At 41.6% G+C, this 24,634-nt stretch overlaps 1 protein-coding gene across 1 annotated transcript in view; it reads left to right on the top strand.

Moving 5' to 3' along the window:
• slc39a4 (solute carrier family 39 member 4) overlaps positions 1 to 18,367 on the top strand; it is a 59,851-nt gene extending 41,484 nt beyond the window's left edge. Inside the window, exons 8-12 of the mRNA XM_063044664.1 lie at positions 876 to 977; positions 3,958 to 4,009; positions 6,619 to 6,771; positions 9,056 to 9,243; positions 16,840 to 18,367. Of these exons, the coding sequence (XP_062900734.1) occupies positions 876 to 977; positions 3,958 to 4,009; positions 6,619 to 6,771; positions 9,056 to 9,243; positions 16,840 to 16,971 (627 nt within the window). The 3' untranslated portion in view covers positions 16,972 to 18,367. The remainder of the gene's footprint in view (positions 1 to 875; positions 978 to 3,957; positions 4,010 to 6,618; positions 6,772 to 9,055; positions 9,244 to 16,839) is intronic.
• Positions 18,368 to 24,634: the final 6,267 nt, after the last annotated feature.

Raw genomic sequence — 24,634 nt, 5'->3', positions numbered from 1 at the left:
CCTGTACTGTTTGCCATAAAACAAATTTGCATTATTTATGTCAATGATTGAAAATCTGATTCAGGGAGGTACAAGACATTTACCCCCCTGAATGTCTTCTCATCTGCAGCTCACAGCTTTTCATTGTCTTTGTTTCCTCTCTTCCTCAAGTTACTCTTATTACTCTAGAAGACACAGGAGCAAAATTAGGCTATTTGACCCATCGAGTCTGCTCCGCCATTCCAACATGGCTGACTTATTATCCCTATCAAACCCATTCTCCCGCCTTCTCCCCATAACTTTTGATGCCCTTACTAATCAAGAACTTATCAACCTCCACTTTAAGTGTACTCAGTGACGGCCTCCTCAGCCATCTGTGACAATGAATTCCACACTTTCACCTTGTGGCTAAAAAAATTCCTCCCTCTCTCTCTTCTAAGTGGACATCCCTCGATTTTTAGGTTGTGTTCTCTGGTCCTAGACTCACCCACTAATCTCTCCAAGTCCACTCTACCTACACCTTTGAATATTTGGTAGATTACAATGAGTCACCCCTTCATTCTCCTAAGCGCCAGAGAGTACAGTCCCAGATCAATTCTATCAACAGATTAGCTCTGCATGTATCACTAGGGCAACTATTATCCTTGTCCCATCAGAGACATTCACTTTGTCCTCTCCATCAACATAAAACTAACTGTCTCACTCTAAAACCTGAAGTATTAATTTATTACTCTTTCAGCCTGATGAATGCTATGAACATTTTCTGTAGCACACGGCAAGCACAGAGCACCATACAAACAGCATTCACAAGAGACATAAATTTATCGCAATATTTACAAGAATAAACACTGCCGCATTGATTAAGTGATTGCAAATGATGTCATTCGTGTTTCTAGTTGCCGGATGAAAAGGGCCATCACCACTGTGACCATGAGTTGGCACTGCAAGCATTTAAAAAGAATCAGAAGAAAATACAGACAACATCCCAAGTTGAACTGGTAAGTGTGGACTTGCTTTTGGAGGATTTTACAGTTCATGTTATATGTGTTTTTGGTTTCTGGTTATTCATTTTTATTGCTACACTCACAACACGCTGGAGGAACTCAGCAGGTCAGGCAGCATCCGTGGAAACAATCAGTCAACGTTTTGGGCCGGAACCCTTCGTCAGGACTGAAGGGGGAAGGGGCAGAGGCCCTATAAAGAAGGTGGGGGGGAGGGTGGGGAGACAGGAGGATGCTGCGCGACCTGCTGAGTTCCTCCAGTGTGTTGTGAGTGTTGCTTTGACCCCAGCATCTGCAGAGTATTTTGTGTTTACGATTCATTTTTATTGCTATTTTGTGCGATTTGATTGGGCCACTTAGGCACGAGCTGCAGTCAATCACACAGTGCTAAACTGAACTGAACTAAATTGAACACTGTATTGAGGCCTCTGCAGTTTGATCTTCAATACTCAGTGTATTATACACTCGGTTTTTTTTTGTCTGCATGATTTGTTCTTTTTTTCGCACATTGGGTGTTTGATGTTTTCTTTTAATGAGCTCCATTGTGCATCTTTGTTTCGAGGCTGCTTGTGGGAGGAAGGGTCTCAGAGTTGTGTTGCACAATTTGGCTGATGAGACTTTCCTTTCACCACTGTTGGATTCTGATGTTTTGATGCAAGATTCTTTCGGAAGTCAGGAAAAAGGCACCAAACTTGTTGCTTCACAATCATTTTATTAAACACAAAGACAGTTGAAACAGACAGTACCGGGAGCATAGGCTAGTGAGTGAAGGGAGAGGGAAGCAGAAAGAAGAAAAAGATGGTGGCAGTGCGTGTTTAGCTCTTTTTATACTCCACAGGTAAGAAACATTCCATACAAATTTGCAGAAATCAGATAGCCACTATTCAAAGAAGCATCAGAGAAGCTTCCAAAGCTGTCCAGAATTATACAAAGGACTGTAACCACTATGGGGTACACTGAACAACTGTGTACACATTCTATGGCCACTAGAAAGCATACTAAACAGAAGTAGTTACATGAAATACAAGTAGGTAATCAATTCTTAAACTACAAAGAAAATACGGTGATGTCTAATCCAACACCACCGATAGCCCAGTGGTTAAATTACTGAACTAAGATCCGGACTGTTGATCTCAGAACGTGAGAGTAAGTTCTCCTACAGCAGCTGGGGAATTTAAATTCAAACACCCCAATAAATCTGGAATTGAAAGCTGAGCATCCGTAGTGGTGAATATGATACTGATGGCTTATTATAAAGCTCATCTACTCACTAATGTCCATAAGGAAAGGATATCTGCCAGCTGATCAGGTAAAATTATGATTCCACATCCATAGAAATTTTTGATTCCCAGTTTAGAACACAGGAGAAAAGTACAGCACTGCACAGGCCCTTTGGCCCACAGTGCCGTGCCGATCATTTCCTTCCTATAAGGAGGTCAGACCTGAGCACAATATTTCAAGTGTGGACTAACCAGGGTTTTATAGAGCTACAGCATTACCTCACAGCTCTCGAACTCAATCCCCCAACTAATATAGCCCAACACACCACACACTTCCTTAACCACCCTATTAACCTGCATGGCAACTTTGAGAGATCCATGGATGTGGACTCCAAGATTCCTCTGTTCCTCCACACTGTTGAGAATCATGCCATTAACCCTGTAATCTGCCTTCATATTCGACCTTCCAAAAGTTGAATCACTTCACCCTTTTCCAGATTGGGGTGCAATTAGGAATAGACAATAAATGCCATTGACAACCAGATCATGTCAATAAATTAGGATTAAGACAAAAATTCTTCCATTAGGACTCCCACTCACTGCTTTATCCTGCGTGCCACCCTTTCAAGCAAGTAATGGAGGACGTCATCTTGGTGTCTGTTGGTGTTGCATTTACTGTCCAGACCAGAAAGTCTCTAGTTTGTTCTGGAAGCATCAGGAATATGGACTGAATCACAAACAGTAAAACTGATTGAGGTGTGGGGTAGATAAAGAAGATTGTAGAGATCCTCATAGATTTGAACTTCAACATGAATCACAGAATTTTCTCTTGATTTTTCTACCAGTCTTTCTTATTTTCAAATTTTACTTCTTCTACTTATTTCTGATGGTCTCAACCCGAAACATCAACTGTTTATTCCTCTTTATACATGCTGCCATACCTGCTGAGATCCTCCAGCAATTTTTGACTTATTACTTAGAGAGAGTGTGGAATAGACCCTTATGGCCCTTTGAGCTGTGCCACCAGCAACCCTAGACTAATCATGGGACAACTTACAATGTCCATTAAACCTACTAACCAGTACGTCTTTGGACCAAGGGAGGAAACCGAAGCACCCGGAGGAATCCCACACATTCCATGGGGAAGGTATACGAATTCCTTACAGAGGACACCAGTTTGAACTCTGACGTCCGGAGATGTAAAAGTGTCACACTAATTGCTATCCTACGGTGCCACATTTTGTGTGTGCTGCTTTGGATTTGCAGCATTTGCAGTATCTTTTGTGTTTATTCTTCTTATTTCTTGCCCTTCCCTCCCCTTTCTTGCATTTGAGTCAGATATTAATCATATCGGGTGACTGGATGAACATACGTCTCTACCAAAAGAGGTGTAAGGTGCTCCTTCTCTCCACTAGCCTGCAGGTCACCCTTGGGCAAGGTGTAGCACCTGCTTAGCCCTCCAATCAGGGTCACGCGAAGCCATAGGACCAGGTGGTGGATGGTTGTATGAATAGCTGGTGCAGATTACAATTCCTGGTTATGTGACCACTGATGCCAGGCAGACAATCCCTGAAAAGTATTGACAGTTGTTGGGGTCAACCATTTTGCAAAGACATTGCCCAGAAAAAGGCAATGACAAGCCACTTCTGTTGAAAAATTTGCCAAGAGCCATCAGGGTCATGGAAATACCATGATCACCCATGTCAGACCACACAGCACATAACAATTAATCATCTCCTTACTGTTTCCATGCTTAGATGTCCTCTGATCTGTCTTTAGAAGGCGACTTTGGTCAACGCTCTAAAAAAGGTACGTTTGCCTTCAAGTAATCAAAAATACTCATATTTTGTTGGATTGGGAAGATCATGGATCTGAATTTCATTCATCTTGCAGCCACATTGAGAATCTCTCTGCAGGAGAGGTGAAATCACTGCAAAGTTCTGTCAAAAAACTACACTCAGTGATCCAGAAACAGTTTTTTCCCTTCCAGAATCAGAATCAGGTTTACTATCACTGGTATTGTGACGTGAAATTTGTTAACTTAGCAGCAGCAGTTCTATGCAATACATAATCTAGCAGAGAGAAAAAAATAATAATAAATAAAATAAAATGTAATAATAAATAAATAAGTAAATCAATTACATATATTGAATAGATTATTAAAAAATGTGCAAAAACAGAAATACTGTATATTAAAAAAGTGAAATAGTGTCCAAAGCTTCAAAGTCCATTCAGGAATTGGATGGCAGAGGGGAAGAAGCTGTTCCTGAATCGCTGAGTGTGTGCCTTCAGGCTTTTGTATCTCCTACTTGATGGTAACAGTGAGAAAAGGGCATGCCCTGGGTGCTGGAGGTCTTTAATAATGGACACTGCCTTTCTGAGACACTGCTCCCTAAAGATGTCCTGAGTACTTTGTAGGCTAGTGCCCAAGATGGAGCTGACTAGATTTACAACCTTCTGCAGCTTCTTTCAGATCATCATCAGATTAGCAAATGGTTCATGAATCCATGAACATTATCTCATTATTCCATTTTATCAAAACTATTTATATATTTTAATAACTCACGGTAATTTTATTTCTTTGCATTGAACTGCTGTTGCAAAACAACAAATACCACATCATAAAAATCTGATTCTGATACAGAAGGATAAACAAGAAGGAAATTCAGATTCAGATTAATTTATCACATGTACATCAAAAAGTATAGTGAAATGCATTGGCTGTGTTAACAACCAACACACCTACGGATGAAGAGTCCTTGAAAGTGGGTCCATAGGTTATCAAATCAGTTCAGAAATGGGATGAATAAGTTATCCCCTCTGGTTCAGGAGCCTGATGGTTGGGGGGGGGGGTTACTGAACCTGGTGGTGTGGGTCCTGGGGTTCCTGTATCTTCTTCCTGATGAGTGCAGTGGGAAGACAGCATGATCTAGATAGTGGGGCCAGATGATGGTTGCTGCTTTCATGCAACAGCGCTCATGTAGATGTGCTCAATGGTGGGGAGACCCTTACTCCTGAGGGACTGTGCCATATCCACTACCTTTTGTAGATTTTACCATTCAAGGGCTTTGGTATTTCCATATCAGGCTGTGATGCAGCCAATCAGTATACTTTCTACCACTCATCTGTAGAAGTTACCAAATAGAAGTACAGAATATCTGTACTGAAAAAGGTCACTTAATTATAGGAAGGATGTGGAATCTTTGCAGAGGGTGCAGAGGAGATTTACCAGGATGCTGTGTGGATTAAAGAGCAAATCTTATGAAGATAGACTGAGCAAGCTAAGGCTTTCCTCTTTAGAGCAAAAGAGGATAGGAGATGACTTTATAGAGGTGTACAAGATGATAAAATGCACAGATAGACTAGACAGCCAGATACACTTTCCCCAGGCATAAGTGGCTAATATGAAGGCCATAGTGTTAAGCTGTCTGAGGAAAGTATTGGGAAGATGTCAAAGGTAGATTTCTTACACAAAGATTGATGGTGTGTGGAACACACTGCCAGGGTGGTGACAGAGGCAGATACAGCAGGAATATTTAAGAGACTTTTAGATAGACATATGGATGAAAGTAAAATGAAGGGCTACATGGGAAAAGAAGGGTTAGATTGATTTTTTGAAGTAGGTTAAAGAGTTAGTATACTATTATGGATCAAAGGGCCTGTACTGTACTATACCCTTCAAAAATAAGACCATAAGATATAGGAACAGAATTAGGCCATTTGGCCCATTGAGTTTGCACCACCATTTCATCATGGGTGATCCATTTTCCCTCTCTGCCCAAATCTCCTGCCTCCCCCCGCCCCCCCCCGTAGCCCTTCATGCCTTGACCCATCAGATGTTTAATATCATTTCCAGAACACAAGTGCAACAGAGAACAAAAGAATCGTTACTCTGGATCAGATGCAGCACAAAAGAAAACCATAAGATAAAGAACACAATAATAAAAACACAATAAATATAAATACATAAGTTAGTTTATATACATAGATTGATTGTATGTCCATAAAATGACACTAGGCACAGGTGTGTCATTACATAAGGTAACCGACAGGAAATGATAAAGTAGTGGTGGTTGGGGTGTGGAGGGGTGGGTTAGTGGGTGGAGGTACTGCCTGGAGAAAGTAACTGTTTTTGGGTCTGGTGGTCCTGTCATGAGAGGCTATATAGCCTCTCTCCCTGATGAGAATAGGACAAACAGCCCATGAGCAGGATGGGTGGGATCTTACATTACTAGTCCTTCTCCAGCACATTTCTGTATACATGTTACTGTTTTATGTTCTAGTGAACCAGCTAGACAACACTCAAAGGAATTACATCAACATACTGTACTGCTTGATGAGTACAACACAATTTTAATAACACACATCAAAGTTGCTGGTGAATGCAGCAGAACTTTAATAACCTCCCTTTTCTACAGCTTTGCGGGTTCTTCCGTACATGATCGTGATTGGTGATGGGATCCATAACTTTGCCGATGGGCTGGCTCTGGGAGCAGCTTTCTCTGTCTCCTGGAAAACAGGACTCGCCACAACACTTGCAGTGTTCTGTCATGAGCTTCCTCATGAAATGGGTAAGATTTGATTTTGTTGCTTATGCTCCCTGATAAATGACACTTCAACTCTGATTATTTATTCCTACAGATATTTTATGGAGTTGGATGTTTATCCTTCACCGCAAAATACCTAAATTAAAATTTACATGTTTTTCTGTCCACAAAGACCTTAAGTTTCCTCTGAGTTATTTTGGGCCCCTTTGTTTATGATTCAGGTATTTAAAGATTAGCTTTATCTATCACAAGTACATCGAAACATTGAAATACACAGTGAAATGCAACACTTGTGTCAATGACCAACACAGTCTGAGGATGTGTTGGGACAGACTACAAATGTTGCCACACTTCTGGCACCAGCATAGCATACCCATGACTAACTAACTCTAATCTGTATGTCTTTGGAATGTGGGAGGAAACTGGAGCGCCTAGAGCAAAACCACGTGGTCACAAGGAGAAAATTCTTACAGACTGCAGTGGAAATTGAATTTCGATTATTCATTGCTAGCTGGCACTGTAAAACGTTACACTAATTGGTATTTACTGCACTGCCGTACATACATAGAATACAGAACAGTACAGAAGAAGAGCAGGCTTTTCAACCCACAATGGTGTGCTGAATTAATTAAACTAGTATTTAAATGCCTAATAAGCCCCTTCTGCCTCCACAAGGTCCATTCTCTGCATTCTTGAAAGCCTCTATTGCATTCGCCTCCAGTACTAACCCTGACAGCCCATTCCAAGGCACCTACCTACCACTCCCCATGTAAAAAAATTGCACGACATAACTCCTTTGAACTTATCCATTTAAACACTAAACATTAGTAATGTTTAAAGTGGATATATTGGAATTACCCCGTTTGGAGCAAACAGGATGAAAGGAGTCTCAGCAGAGGTGTACAAGATAAGAGGCATAGACTGAGTGGACAGTCAGAGACTATCCCAGAGTGGAAGTGACAAGGGGCATAATTTTAAGATGATTGGAGGAAAGTATACGGGGGGATGTCAGAAGTATAGTTATTATACAGAGAGCAGTGGTTGGGTAAAAACACACTGCTGGGGTGGTGGTGGTGGTGGTGGAAGCAAATACATTAGGGACATTTAAGAGACTCTTAGATAGGCACATGGGTGATAGAAAAAGGAAGGGCTATGTGGGAGGGAAGGGTCTGATCGACTTTAAAGTAGGTTGTATGTTGGTGCAACATCATGGTCTGAAGTTCTATATGCTCTATTGGAAACAGTACAGCAACAGAACTTAAGGCTACACACACACAAAATGCTGGATGAACGTAGCAGGTGAGGCAGCATCTATAGTAATGAATAAACAGTCAACTTTTTGGGCTGAGACCCTTCTTCAGGACTGGAAAGGAAGGAGAAAATGCCAGAATAAGAAGGTGGAGTTGGGGAAGAAGTGCAAGCTAGAAGGCGAAGCCAGGTGGGTGGGGGAGGGCGGGGATGAAGCACAAAGCTGGGAGGTGAGAGGTGGAAAAGGCAAAGGGCTGGAGAAGAAGGAGTCTGATAGGAGAGGAGAGTGGATCATGGAAGAAAGGGAAAGAGGTCAGGGGGAGGTGACAGGCAGTTGAAGAGAAGATATAAGAGGCCAGAGTGGGCAATTGAAGAAGAGGGAATGGGGGGAAAAATTACCTAAAGTTAGGGAAATTGATATTCATGCCATCAGATTGGAGACTATGTAGACAGAATATAATGAGTTGCTCCTCCAACCTGAGAGTGGTCTCATCACAGCAGAAGGGGAGTCAATGGACCGACCTGACAGAATGGGAATTAAAATGGTTGACCACAAGGAAATCCTGCTTTTTACGGATGAAGTGGAGGTGCACTGAATACAAACACACTTTGGGGATGGCAGTAGATTTCAGAATAATTCAAATTCACTGATTAACTCCAATTTCAACTCTCTTGAATTACATTTGTTATGTTTTGTAACTTCAAAACATTAAATTAATTCAAAGGAAGACGCAGGAGTCTGAAATGTGAATCGAAGTTTGTGTACTTTAAGTGAGGTGTGCATGTATTATGTGGTAGCATTATAGATGTATGTTATTCACATATTTTGACATATAACCTATAATGAATTATTCAAACAAACAAGAATGCTCACTGAAACAATATATATACAAGATTACTCAAATATTACAGAAATATTAAATACACAACAGTATTACCCCGTTGCTCCAGAATTTACGGATCTATGGTCTCATTCACAATATTGGGTGTAAAACACTGACAGTGTGCTCCTGAGGTACTCTTGGCAATAATAATGAGATGGATTTCCTTTCTACCTCAGGTGATTTTGCAGTTCTGTTGCACGCTGGAATTTCTGTCAAGAAAGCCATTCTCCTGAACTTTGGCAGTGCCTTGACCGCTTTTATTGGACTATACATAGCACTAGGTGTTGCGACAGATGAAATAGTGCAAGAATGGATATTTACTGTAGCAACGGGCCTCTTCCTTTATGTGGCTCTTGCAGATATGGTACGTATATCAGAATCTGAATCACAATGAGGGTTAATATCACTGGCATAAGCCATGAAATTTGTTGTTATGTGACAGCAGTACAATATAATACATAATAACAACAACCATAAATTAAAGTAAGATGCTCCTGTAACTCCTCCTTGATGGTGGCAATATGAAGAGGGCATGTCCTGGGTGACGGGGGTATGGGGGTCCTTAATGATAGATGCTGCCTTTCTGAGGCATCACTCCTTGAAGATATCCCAGATGCTGGGGAGGTTAATGCCCATGATGGAGCTGAATGCGCTTACAACTTTCTGCAACGTATTTTGATTCTGGGCAGTGCCCCCCCACCACCCACATACCAGATGGTGATGCAACCAATTAGAATGCTTTCCATGGTACATCTGTATAAATTTGTGAGTGTGTTTGGTGAAATACCAAATCCCCTCAAACTCCTAATGAAATATAATCGCTGTCATGCTTTCTTTGTAACTTCATCAATATGTTGGGCCCAGGATAGATCTTCAAAGTTGTTGGCACGCCGGAACTTGAAATTGCTCACCTTTTCCACTTCTGAACCCTCTATGACAACTGGTGTGCGTTCCCTCGTCTTACCCTTTCTGAAGCCCACAATCTTACTGACATTGAGTGCAACACCACTCAACCAGCTGATCTACCTTGCTCCTGTACGCCTCCTTGTCACAATCTGAAATTCTGCCAGCAATAGTTGTGTTGTCAGCAAATTTACAGATAGCATTTGAACTGTGCCTAGCCACACAGTCCATGTATATTTATGTACCACACACTCTATGTTTTAGGAACAGCTTCTTCTCCTCTCCCATCAGCTTTCTAAATGGTCCATGAACACCACCCCACTATTCCCTCTCGTCTGCCCTACTTATTTATTCACTATATATTTCTTGTTGTAACTTAATTTATTTTTTATGTTTTGCACCGTATTGCTGCTGTAAAACTAGTTCAAGTTTATTGTCATTCACTGTCCACATGTATACTACCAAATGGAAAAACATCCAGATCAAGGTGCACAACACAGCACTTATAACTCACACGCAACACATGAAGTAACATTAAAATAATAAGTTAACAAAGAGTAAAACAACAAATTTCATGACATAGGGAGTGATAAACCTGATTCTGATTTTAATGTATTAAAGATTATTGTTGGTCACAATTGGATTTGAGTTCATGTATAATTAAGAATGCACTAAATGTACAGACCAGTTAACATTAATTACAGTAGCATGAGCTTACAATCACCATTATGGTCAATAATGTTAGGACTATATCAATAACCATAAGAGATCCTGCAGATGCTGGAAATCCAGAGTAACACACACAAAATACTGGAGGAACTCAGCAGGTCAGACAGCATAGGCGTCATAGAACACTACAGCACAGAAGCAGCCCACTTGATCTATCTAGTCTGTGCCAAACCATTAATCTGGAGATAATACTCCAAATTAAGTCTCACCAACATCTTATATAATTTCAATATAACATCCCAGTTCCTGTATTCCACAAAGTGATTTATGAAGGCCAATGTGCCAAAAGCTTTCTTTATGACTTTATCTAACTATGAAGCCGCTTTCAAGGAATTATGGATTCGTATTCTCAGATCTTTCTGTGCTACCACTCTTCTCAATACCCTACCTCTCACCATGTAAAACCTACCCTGATTGGTCCTCCCATAAGACAAAACCACACACTTGTTTGCATTTAATTCCATCTGCCATTTTTCAGCCTATTTTTCCAGCTAGTCCAAATCCTATTGCAAGCTTCCTCGCTTTCCATTACACCTCCAAACTTGCTGTCATCCACAAATCTGCTGATCCAGTTTTCCACTTTATCAGGCAGATTGCTGATATAGATGACAAACAACAATAGGCCAAGCACCATCTAGCCAGGCATCTAGTCAGAGAAGCAACCATCTACAACCTCTCTGGCTTCTTCTGTGAACCCAATGTTTAATCCAGTTTACTACCTCATTTTGAACCTTCTGACCAACCTCTCATGTCAAAGGCCTTGCTAAAGTCTATGCAGACATCATCCACAACCTTGCCTTCATTAACCTTCCTGATAACCTCCTCGAAAAACTTTATGATTGGTTAGACATGACTTACCAAGCACGAAGCTATGTTGACTATCCCTGATCAGTCCATGTCTATCCAAATACTCAAATATCCGGGCCCTTAGAATTCCTTCCAATAACTTTGCCACTATTGATGTCAGACTCATCGGCCTATAATTCCCTGGTTTATCTTTAGAGCCTTTCTTGAACAATGTAACTACATTAGCTATACTCCAGTTCTCTGGCACCTCATCCGTGGGTAAGGATGTTTAAAGTATCTCTGCTAGGGCCTCTCTCAGGGTCCGAGGGAACACATTGTCAGGTCCTGAAGATCTATACACCCTAATTTGCCCCAAGCCAGCGAACACCTCCTCCTCTGTAATCTGTATAGGGACAAGACCTCGCTGCCACATTGCCTCACATCTATAGACTCCTGAGTAAATACACATGCAAAAAAAATCATTTAGGATCTCCCCTATCTCTTTCGGCTCCACACATGGATTACCACTCTGAAATTCCACAGAACCCAAATTGTTCCTTGCTATCCTTCTGCTCTTAATGTATCTGTAGAAGCCCTTAGGATTTTTCTTCACCCTCTGCCAGGGCAACCTCGTGCCTTCTTTTAGCCCTCCTGATTTCCTTCCTAAGTGATCTCTTGCATTTCTTATACCCTCAAACCTCATTTGTTCCTGCCTGCTATACACCGCCTTCTTTCTTTTAACCAGGGCCTCATTATCTCTTAAAAACCAAGGCTCCCTAAACCTGTTATTCCTGCCTTTTATTCTGACAGGAACATATAAACTCTGTACAGTACTCTCAAAATTACTCTTTTGAAGGCCTCCCACTTACCAAGTACACCTTTGCCAGAAAACAGTCCGTTCCAAACCACTTCCCAGATCCTTTCTGATACCATCAAAATTGGCCTTCCTCCAATTTCAAATCTCAATCCAAGAACTAGACCTATCCTTCACCTTGAAATTTAATGGCATTATGATCGCAAGGTGCAAAGTGTTCTCCTATACAAACTTTTGTCACCTGCCCTGTCTCATTGCCTAACAGGAGATCTAGTATTACACTCTTTCTAGTTGGGACTTCTACGTAATGATTAAGGAAACCTTCCTGAACACGCTTAATAAATCTTTCCCATCCAGATCTTTTACAGTCCCAGTCAATATGTAAAGAGTTGACATTTTGGGCTAATCAGGACCTGATGAAGGGCCTCAGCCTGAAACTTGACTGTTTATTCATTTCCATTAAAGCTAGCTGACCTGCTGAGTTCCTCCAGCATTTTGTCTGTGTTATTCTACTACATCAAGAATATATTTACTTAAAATATCTTAACTAACCAAAATACAGGATATAAATTCTGCTGCAAACCAGATATGGAATTTGGTTCAAGATGAGGAAGTTCACACAATTTTTCCAGTGTCAGTCATTCTCTTCATGACCCCAGCAAGGTAGACCTAGTGTGCTGGAGAGAGGTTGTTGATCTAACTGCTGTCCCCATTTCCACTCTACCTACAAACTGCCAACAGTCCTTGGGATAGCAAATGTAAGCATTAATTTTAGATGGAGAGGGAGTGACTTTTTGTCCTTCACTATAGCCCACAGGTTTAAGAACCAAATCTTAAAAATGAAGTCTGTAAATAATACCACTATCGCACTAGAACATACAATAGAACATAGTACAGTACAGCACAGGAGCAGGCCCTTCAGCCCGCAATGTTGTGCCAAACCAAACACATTAGTAATCAAATAACCAACTGAACTAGTCCCTTATGCCTACACTGAGTCCATATCGCTCCACTTTCCTCACATTCATGTGACTATCTAAACATCTCTTTAAAGTCCCTAATGTATCTGCCTTAACCTCCACCCCAGGCAGCACATTCCAGACACCACTCTCTGTGTAAAATCATGCCTTTCACATCTCCTTTGAAATTACCTCCTCTTACTTTAAATGTATACCCTCTGGTATTAGACATTTCAACCCTGAGAAAAAGACAGTGTTTGTCTACTCTATCTATGCCTCTCATAATTTTATAAACCTCTGTCACAGTGGTTCCCAATCTTTTTTATGCCATGGACCCCTACCATTAACCGAGGGGTTCATGGACTCCAGGTTGGGAACCCTTACATCATCCTCAGCTTCCACCACTCCAGAGAAAACAACCCAAGTTTTTCCAACCTCCCATGAAGTATCTGCCTTCTAATCCAGACGGCATCTTGGTAAACCTCTTCGGCAGCCTCTCCAAAGCCTCAACATTCTGTCTATAATGGGGTGACCAGAACTGTCTGCAATACTCCAGATATGTCCTAACTAGAGTTTTATAGAGCTGTAACATGACTTTCTGACTCTTAAACTCAATACCTTGACTAATAAAAGCAAGCATGCCATAAGCCTCCTTAACCATCCTATCAACCTGTGTACTTTGGGATAAAATCAGAAAACATGCCAGGTAGCGCAAAAGGAAAACAAAATAGCATTAATGTCAAAGGTCAAAGAAATCATTAAAATCATTGATCTTGCTTTTTACCCTATGAGATGTGTTTAAACAATTTTCTCATTCTAATACCTCTCCACTATCACACATCACCTGAACTACTCAAAAAATGAATGAAGGTAATTAAATTAAAATGTAACTAGACTGAACTCCTTTTTTCTGTGTTTACAATTTCTGCCTCACTGCTATACACCAACAATATAAGACCACAATACCATAAGACATAGAAGCAGAACTAGGCCATTGAGTCTGCTCCGCCATTCCATCATGGTTGATTTATTATCCCTCTCAACTTCAACTAGCTTCTCCCCGTAACCTTTGATGTCCTTCCTAATCAGGTATAGGTATATGGAGGAATTTAAGTTGGGGACTTATATGGGAGGCAGGGTTTGAGGGTCAGCACAACATTGTGGGCCGAAGGGCCTGTACTGTGCTGTACTATTCTATGTTCTATGTTCTATGTTCTATGTTAAGAACCTATCAAGCTCTGCTTTAAATATACTCAATGACTTGGCACCACATACATCTATGGCAACAAATTCCACAGATTCACTACCCTTCGGCTAAAGAAATTCCTTATCTGTTCTAAATGGACATCCCTCTATTCTGAGGTTGTGCCCTCTGGTCCTTGACTCCCCCACTATTGCTGTTTGCTGGGAATTCTCCAAACTTTTGATTTTGATGTCTGCTTCGGTCAGTTCTTCTGAGCTTGATCTTTCTGTCCTGCTATGATTCCCCACCTTTCTGACCTGAAATATATTTGCCTTTCTCTTACCTTTTTTCTTCACATTGGCTTTCTGTTTCTGACCATACTTGCTTCCAGTCTTTCTCTTCCACAAAGACCTTTCTATTTCTTCCAAATAATCATGGATCTACATCTCCTACATGTCCCTTATAAACCTTGGACTTTTTCTCTTTAACATTTTGCCTTGTTTTTTTTTTAACCTTACTTTAACCTAATCTCAGTCTCTCTGCTATAATCTCCCCCCTTGTCTATCACCACTCTTTCCAATTCTCTTGAATTTAACTATCTGGTCACTCCTTGTGTCATCTCTGATAATAAAATAAAATAACTGGACCCAGAACACACGCACACTCACACTCACACTCACGAGTCAACCACACTTTAACAGCATGGGTCCTGTCACCACACTGTTCTGAATCTTGAACAGAGAAATAGTATTTTTATATAGAACTGGCTAGCAATTACAGATATTGACAATTTGGTAAACTGTTTATGTTTTAATTCCTTATTTGGAAGAATAATCACTATTCACATTGCAGGTGTTAAAAGTCAATAGGAACTAAAAGTTGACAACTGATGATACTTTGAAGTTAATCAAACAATTGTCCCTTCGTTGTTGCGTGTGCCTTGGATCACTTATTTTGTCTCCAAACCCCTGGTGTACAAGGGGAAGCTATGTTCTTCAAAGATCTTTCTTGCCTGAGGTGTCTATACTCTATATTTGCCTGGATATTATGTTAACCCTTGCCTTACCGCAACTTCCACAAGTTCACTCACCAAATGATAGTTCTACTGGTCAAGGAGATATGACATATTTTCCATAAAACCTGAACAGAAACTATGGGAGTGGAAAGTGAGGGTTGGGATTAGGTTGAGCTGCAGCGGTTGAATTCGTGAGGAAGAGCAGTGAATGGCCAGTAAGAACTGAAGCGGAGATGAACCCGTGAACAATCAGGCTCCTTATATCAAAGAGTACAACTTCATTCAATTTCTGTTGCCCCTTCATTGAAATGTTCCCACAACCAGCAGGCTCACTTCCAAGGTCTCTCCATCTCACATTCTCGAAATTTATTGCTTACTTATTATTATTATTATGTCTTTGTGTATTTTGCGGCTTTTTTGCATTATGGTTGAAAGCCCAAGTTGTTGCAGTCTTTCATTGATTCTGTTATGGTTATTATTCTACCAATTTATTGAATAAGCCCAAAAGAAAATGAATCTCAGGGTTGTACATGGTGACATATGTGCACGTTAATAATAGATTTACTTTGAACTTTGAACCAGGTCGTACATCAAGGAGCAGATAGCAAGATGAAGAAGGACAGGACCAGACAGGGGAGTTAAACTGTAAAGATACACACAGTGGAGCAGATTAGATTAGGAAACAGGTCGGGGGGGGCACAACATAAACACAATAGGTTCTGCAGATGTTGGCAACCTTGAGCAATACACACAAAATGCTGGAGGAATTCAGCAAGTCAGGCCGCATCAATGGGGGGAGAATAAACAGTTGATGTTTCAGGCTGAGACCCTTCATCAGGACTGGAAAAGAAGGGGGCAAGAGCCAGAATATAAGATGGGGGAGGGGGAAGGAGTACAAGCTGGCAGATGATAGGTGAAACCAGGTCAGTTAGTATTCCAGTCTAAGAATTTTCTTGCAACTAGATGTCTACTGTCACATTTATAGATTACTGTCTCACAATGGTGGGATCTCTTGAGAGCTTCGTGTTTTAAAATTAATTGGCCACCAATGTCTGTGTCCATTAGTAGGAGTAACTGTAGGGCCCTCTCCACCTACCCCTTCTTTCTTTTTCCATTCTTCACTCTGGCTCCCGGTCACCCCTTCTCTTTTCCTCATCTGTCTACCTCCTCCCTCTGGTGGCCCTCCTCCTTCCCTTTCCCCCATGGTCCACTGTCCTGTCCTATCAGATTTCTTCTTCTTCAGCCCTTTTCCTCTTTTACTGATCACCTTGTAGCATCTCATTTCATCCCCATCTGCCAGCTACCCACAGGCACCGCTGACTAAATAATTCTACAATACAGGGTACTTATGAGATACCAAAATTGTGAGACAGTAACCAAGAAACGTGATCTCAGAAAGTGCAACCAGTTGTGAGAAAATTCTTATAGTGGAATAACAGAATTTAAGGACTCTTAAACTTTAACACTGCTCATTCCATTGCCAGCATGCAGTGTAATAACATATGTTCTGGAATTCTACCAATAAGTTTGCTAGGGGGAAATCCTTATTTTTTATTCCTTTTTTCCTTTAGATTCCAGAGATGATGGAAGCAAAGAGCAAAAATCCCTGGATTTTATTCCTTCTGCAAAATTTGGGATTATTGGTCGGCTGGACAATCTTAATCCTATTATCACTTTATGAGGATCAAATTCAATTTGGATAGAGCACAATGCACTGCTCTGAATATTTTCTGTAGGGGCAATTTATACTGTTCTCTTTTTTTAATCTTCACTGCAGGACGGTGGGCTGTAGCTGTAATCATGATGGTGGAACGTATATATTCAATCATATTTATCCTGCAAATCCAATTTGATTTTATCTTAAGTGGCACGTGGAGGTATCCCTGGTTCCCAGAAATGTCAGGAAAAGCAGCCTTCCATCTCCAGTGGAAAAAATATCGTAGCATCATGAAGGAAGAAATGCAAGCTTTTCCCCCCTTAGGGTGGTGAAAGTGTAGATCGAGCTATCAGCACAAGTGGTAGATGCAAGTTCAATTGTAACACTGAAGGGAAGTTTGGATGGGTACATGGATGAGAGAGGTGTGGAGGGCAATGGGTAGATAAGATTATGCAGAAGACCAGGTGGGCACAGATTATACAGTGTGGGCTGAAGGGCCTGTTTCTGTGCGATAGTACACCATAACTCTAATGGTTACAATATCCAAACTAAAAGCCATCTGGTTCAACAAACATTGTTTAGGGAATAAGACCATTAAAAACAGTAGCAGAGATAGGCCTGCTCCACCATTCCATCATGGCTGATTTATTATCCCCCTCAACCCCATTCTCCAGCCTTCGCCCTGACTAAACAAGAACTTATCAAACTCTGCTTTAAATATACCCAATGACTTGGCCTCCACAACCATCTGTGGCAGTGAATTCCACAGATTCACTACACTCTGAATTCCTCCTCATCTCTGTTTTAAATGGATGTCCCTCTTTTCTGAGACTGTGCCCTCTGTTCCTAAACTCCCCCACTATAAGAAACATCCTCTCCATGTCTACTCTATCTAGGCCTTTCAATAATCTGTAGTTTTCAATAAGACATTCTCATTCTTCGAAACTCCAGTGAGTACGGGCCCAGAGCCATTAAACACTCCTCATACATTAACCATTTCATTCCCAGAATCATTCTCATGAACATCGTCTAGACACTCTGCAATGCGAAGACATCTTTTCTTAGATAAGGGGCCCAAAGCTGCTCACATACTCCAAGTGCAGCCTAACCAATGCTTTATAAAGCCACAGCATTACATCCTTGCTTTCGTATTCTAGTCCTCCCGAAATGAATACCAACTCAACCTGCAAGTTAACCTTTAGGGAATCCTGAACAAAGACTCCTAAGTCCCTTTGTACCTCTGACGGTTGAATTTTCTCCCTGTTTGGAAAATAGTCTACGCCTTTATTCTTTCTACCAAGAATGAAATCTGCTGCCATTAAACAATCTGATCCTTATATTAAACGCAAACAACAGGAATTCTGCAGATGCTGGAAATTCAAGCAACACACATCAAAGTTGCTGGTGAACGCAGCAGGCCAGGCAGCATCTATAGGAAGAGGCGCAGTCGACGTTTCTCGGCCTGAAACGTCGACTGCGCCTCTTCCTATAGATGCTGCCTGGTCTGCTGCGTTCACCAGCAACTTTGATGTGTGTTGATCCTTATATTAGCCTAGAAACATAGCCAAGTGACAGACTCTGAAAAGCCTGACCACTAGTTGTATAAAAACTGCTTAAAAAGTTTCAGCCTAACTACATTGTGAGAGGATCTTCAACAACATTACAATGATAGCTATGTATGGCTGATAAACACTTCCTTGAGCACTGAGGTGATATCATGAACTGCTCTGTGGCTATAGAATCGGGCTTCTGGACTGACTTCACTGACCATAGCGCTGAATTGGCTACGTGGCTGTGGACTCACCTTCGGAGACACTGTGGTTCATGTTCTGTGTCTTATTTGTTAGCGTTTTTATTGTTTGGAGGATGAGTTCCTTTTTCACACGTTGGGTGTTTGACAGTCTTTGTTATGTAGCTTTTTTTAATGGGTTCTATTGTGTAACTTTGTTTTGTGGCTGCCTGCAAGAAAACGAACCTCAAGGTTGTACATAGTATACATAATTTGATAATAAATGTACTTTGAACTTTGATGGAGTAACAGAAGTAATGCCTGTTTAATTTTGCATTACACTTTCCACACATTAGCTAACATGTTTCCCAGAAATATTTGCCAACAAACAGAGCCCATATCCTGTATCTCAAAAGATCAATTCAAATCAAATCAAGTTTAATTATCATTCAAACCATTCATGGATACGTACAGCCAAACAAGACAGTGTTCTTCTTGGGCCAAGGTGCATAACATACATTCAAGGTAACAGGAGAGAAAAAAAAATGGACACACACACCATTACACAAGAAAACACATATATAGTCCAAGTCCCTGAGAGGTATGCAATAATGGTACAGCTCCTGGCAATCTAGCCTGTCATTCCATTGATTGAACATTGGGGGCAGCACTGATGGGAGAGGCCAGCTCCCAACTGAGCATGGACGCCACACTACACTGCCTCTAGGGTCTTCTCACCTGGGCTGCAGCAGCAGCCAAGTGCACAGCTTGAGGCCGAGTCCTCGCTACAACCGAGACCACGCTGCTGCCTCGTCACTTGTCTCACCACCAAACAAGGGTAACAGGCCTGTGGCATCTTACATTATCAATGTCCAACAGAGTCCTGCGATCACAAGAGAACGTTCAAGGCAGTTACTCACTCTAACACTGCACACTGCCTTCAAGCACCAATGCCGATGTCTTTGAGTAGCCAGTAGTAACACGGTTTGCACTCAGGTCAGCTCTTCCGAACCTTCACCGGCCGACTGCCGGTTTCTCCTTCTTCCATCTGCTGGCTGCTCCTTCTCTGACCCGAGCGCTGGCTTCTTCTTCTCCAGCTCATCCACTGGCTCCTTCGATGCCCCAGCCGGCTGCTCCAAACACTGAAATGATCACTGATGCGGTACGGATCCTGTACCCATTGTTCATGGAGTCCTGTACAGTCTGACGATCATAAAAAGCACAGTTTAAAAAGAAAAGTGCACCTTTATTTGTTCAAACGTGCTGCCATCTTACCAGAAAAAAATAGAACAGTACAGCACAGGAAGAGGCCCTTTGGGGTTTTAATTTACATGAACATATAGGGAAGAGGAGAAGAGAAAGGCCATTGGCACCCTGAACCTGCTGCACAATTTACTAAAATTATGGTTGACATAATTTCCTGCTCTCTCAAGTTCAAGTTCAATCATACATGAATACAACTAAATGAAACAGTGCTCTTTCGGGACCAAGTTGCAAAACATACCCAGTACAAAGCTTGTATAAGGTAGCAAGTAAACATAGTCACGCAAATAAATATATTTTAAAAATATAGATCATCATCATCACTATTGCTGTGTCATATGACGTGAGCAGTCATGGTCTCCTTACCATGGTTGCTCTTGGCAGGTTTTTCTACAGAAGTGGTTTGCCACTGCCTTCTTCTGGGCAGTGTCTTTACATAAGGGGTCGCCAACCCGTCGATCGCGATTGACCGGTCGATCTTTCAGACTTTCCTAGTAGATCCTGAAGAAAAATCAAAAATAAATACACAAATACTGTTGTAATGTGAGCATTATAAGAGTAAGTAATACTAATTAGGATAATGGTAATATAGCAATATTTTCGCTAAAAAGCTGTCTGCAAAGACAGATTGTTTCCGGGTTGCGGGGGTTTAGTTCCATTCTTTCTGCCCAGTGCGCATGTGTGTAGGTCCCCCACCGTGCACCGCATTTTCAGCATAGCCTGTGCTGCATCAATCAGATTAGGGATAAGAGTGCTGACGGTCGCAAACATCAATATACGGCAGTGGTCCCCAACCTTCGGGCCGCGAAGCATGCAGTGGTGCAGCAGTAGTCGGGATGCACACGGCACATTTTTAAGAAAAAAAAGCCGAAATAAACAAGCTAATTAATTAAGTGCCGCCCAGCACGTAAATGTCGGCTCAGATCAGAGGCGACGCATGGGCAATCGCTCGTGATACCCTGATAGCATAGCGGAGGCTCCACGAAAGAAGGCGAAAAATACAAATTCCATCCAGAATGGGAAGAGGAATTTCTATTTACCTTGGCGAAAGACAAGTGTGTATGTATGTTGTGCCACCAAACACAAGCACTGACTAAAAGAGGGAATCTGGAGTGGCACCACAACACCAACCATCAGAAATTTAAAAACACCTACTCCCCAAAAAGCACAATTCGTTTCTGGAAAGTTGAGCTGAAATTGGGGTTGAAGGCCCAGCAATCGTTTTTCACAAAACATGCTGCTCAAAATAAGGCTGGTATTGAAGCATCATTTCGTGTAAGTCACCTCTTGGCTGAACACAAGAAGCCTCTTACAGATGGCGATTTATTCAAGGAAGCAATAGTCATTACCACAAAGACTGTTTTTAATGACTTTAAAAACAAAAACGGCATCACAACCACAATACGTAACATACTGCTTGGCCCTGCAACAGTGACAAGGAGGGTAGAGTCACTGTCAGAGGACGTGAATATTTTTCACTACAGTTCGATGAATCCCTGGATGTAATGCATTTGTCAGAATGGCTTTCCAGGATTTTACAACAAAGGAGGACTTCTTCACTCTTCTGCAATTAAAGGAAAGAACAAGAGGTGAAGATATTTACAATGAGTTTAAAACAAAATGTCCATGGAAGTGACATCCCCATTCATAAACTGGTGGCAATTACTACTGATGGGGCTGAGCAATGCGCGGTGTGTGCGTTGGTTTTATACCACTAAAAGTCAGTGCCTACTTCGGGTCAACTTATCTATGTGAAATTGCATTTTCACAGATGAAAATTATTAATTCTAAGTACAGGAGCTGACTTACCGACAGACACCTCACTAGGGTTGCCAACTTTCTCACTCCCAAATAACGGACAAAATTAGCAGTCAAATCCCGGGACATTTGTGTTTACCCCGAGAAAGACTACCATGACCATGAAGCCTTGCGCGGGCACCTGTGTGCGCATGCGCGTACGTGCCAATTTCTTTTCTTTACCCCACCAATCGGTTTTGGCTTAATTTTCATTATTTCTGCTTTATATAGGCTGTGTATTTATCATATCATTCCTGCTTTTACTATATATCAGTGTTATTTTAGGTTTTATGTGTTATTTGGTATGATTTGGTAAGTTTTTTTTGGTTCTGGGAACGCTCAAATTTTTTTTCCATATAAATTAATGGTAATTGCTTCGGCGTAAAGCATTTCGGCACGAAAGGTTTCATGGGAATGTTCTACCTTAGCGGGGGGAATACGGGACAGTTGGCAACCCTACACCTCACAGACTGGCGGTCTGTAGTAATGAGCCAAATTTCAGGGAACTAGCAGAAAGTGGTCAGCCCCAGTCATCACACTGAGTGCAACAGTCAATTTTTATTCATTTATTTTTCGTGTTGAAATAAAATTAAATAATGAAACTTAGAATTAAAGATGTGAAGTATTGTAATATTCTTTAAGAAAGACAGCTATGGCCTGTTTGATATGCTAGTTACAATGTTTTCTTGTTTGAATTAATTTGAAAGTTTGACAAAAGTATTTTGTGTAATTCAAATACAATTCGCCCAAATAAAAGGCCTCAAATTGGAAGTACAATCTGAGCTGTTTTTTTCTCTAAATGATTTACTAGATAGATCTTGCCTTTCGCTGAGGTCGAGGTAGGGGATCTTGGGCTTAAAAAGGTTGGTGACCACTACTTTACATAATGGGTGACCCCAGTTATTATCTTTACTCTTCAGAGATTGTCTACCTGGTGTCAATGGTCGCATAACCAGGTGATATGCACCATTTGCTCATACGACCATCCACCTGTTCCCATGGCTTCACCTAACCCTGACTGGGCGGCTAAGCAGGTGCTACACCTTGACCTGCAGGCTAGTGAAGGGAAGGAGCGCCTTATACCTCCTTTGGTAGAGACATATCTCCACCCTGCTATCAAAATTGATGGTGCATGGGTGCTATTGGCAAAAAAAAAGCAACTCTCGGCAGTCTGAAGATGAACGTACACATGCATGCTATCCAGCTTGTCATTTCACCAATTGAACATCGGAGTGCAGCACTGATAGGAGAGACCAGCCTCCAAACAAGCTTGGACGACGAGCTATACGACCTCCGGCATCTCCTCTCCTAGACTGCTGCAACAGGCAAGCCCACGGCCTGAGGCTAGCCCTCACTACAAACAAGGCCATGCAGCTCCTCCACTACTGCACCGATAAATGAGGGTTACGTTATCAATGTCCAACAGGGTTTTGCAATGGCAGGAGACAATCCAAGACAATCACTCGCTGTTAGACTGCACACCGCCTTTGCTCATTGACTTCAATGCCTTCCTGTTACAGGCTGTAGCACGGTCTATAACCCCTATCTCCTTATATCCTTTAATTCCCTCGCAGAGTAAAAGTCCGTCAGTCTGTCTTGATTCTAAAAATATACCCTAGTTCTGGATATTTTTACGGGGGGGGGAGCAACATACTCAGCATTCACCCTGTCAATTCCCCTAAGAATCAGATTATATCTCCTTTTTTCTTTATTCATGTGAGGTTTGGCACAATTTGCTTAGTCTTTCTTCTTACATCCATCCCAGCAGTCAACCTAAGGAATCTTCTGTGCAACGCCTCCAAATCAGGCATTACCTTCCTTAAATGTGGAGACCTGTATACATTGTTTATCTCAGAATCAGGTGTATCACTGGCATATTGTCCGGAAATTTCTTGTTCAGCGGCAGCAATACGTTATAATAAAAACTATAAATTTTGATAAGTATATATTATAAACCAGAAAATTAAATTAAATAAGTCGTGCAGAAAAAAAGAGGAAAAATACTGAGGTAGTGTTCATGGGTTCATTGTCTATTCAGAAATCTGACGGCAGTGTGGAAAGGGCGGTTCCTGGAATGTTGATTGTGTGTCTTCAGGCTCCTGTACCTTCTCCTTGATGGTAGCAATGAGAAGAGGGCATGTCCTGGTCGATGGGGGGTCCTTCATGATGGATGCTGTCTTCTTGAGGGATTGCCTTTTGAAGGTGTCCTGGATGCTGGGGAGGCTAGTGCCCCTGATGGAGGTGGCAGAGTTTACAACTTTCTGCAGCTTTTTTCACTCCATACCAGATGGTGATGCAACCAGTCAGAATGCTCTCCATGGCACATCTCCAGAAATTTTTTGGTGACATACCAATTCTTCTCAAACTCATAATGAAACATAGCCGCTGTCATGCCCTCTTTGTAATTGCTTCGATATGTTGGGCCCTGGTTAGATCCTCACCCAGGAACTTGAAGCTGCCCACATTTTCCACCTCTGTTCCCTCGAAGAACAGAAAGGGAAGTGTGTGTTCCCTCGACTTCCCCTTCCTGAAGTCCACATATTTTTATGATGTGCATTAGATTATTATTGTTTACTTTTTCAAAGGCTGTGCTATAATTTCTCTACCATATTAAACAATAGTAGACAAAGTAGTTGTATGTCCCTCCATTCAGGAAACAGCATGAGTTGAAGAGGAAGATGCAGATTAAGCAGTCATTTCACCTTATCCCGACCCTTGCAGTATATAAACACAAGAGCAAGAAAATCTGCAGATGCTGGGAATCCAGGCAAAACACACAAAATGCTGGAGGAACTCGGCGGGCTAGGCAGCATCTATGGAAAAGAGTAACCAGTAGATGTTTCGAGCCGAGACTCTTCATCAGGATGGGGGAAAAAGATGAGGAGTCAGGGTAAGAAGTTGGAGAGAGGGTTGGAAAAAG

This window comes from Mobula hypostoma, chromosome 3 (genome assembly GCF_963921235.1).
Source record: "Mobula hypostoma chromosome 3, sMobHyp1.1, whole genome shotgun sequence".
Lineage (NCBI taxonomy): Eukaryota > Metazoa > Chordata > Chondrichthyes > Myliobatiformes > Myliobatidae > Mobula > Mobula hypostoma.
Note: the sequence above shows the minus strand (reverse complement) of the source record. Positions and strands in the feature narration are given on the sequence as shown.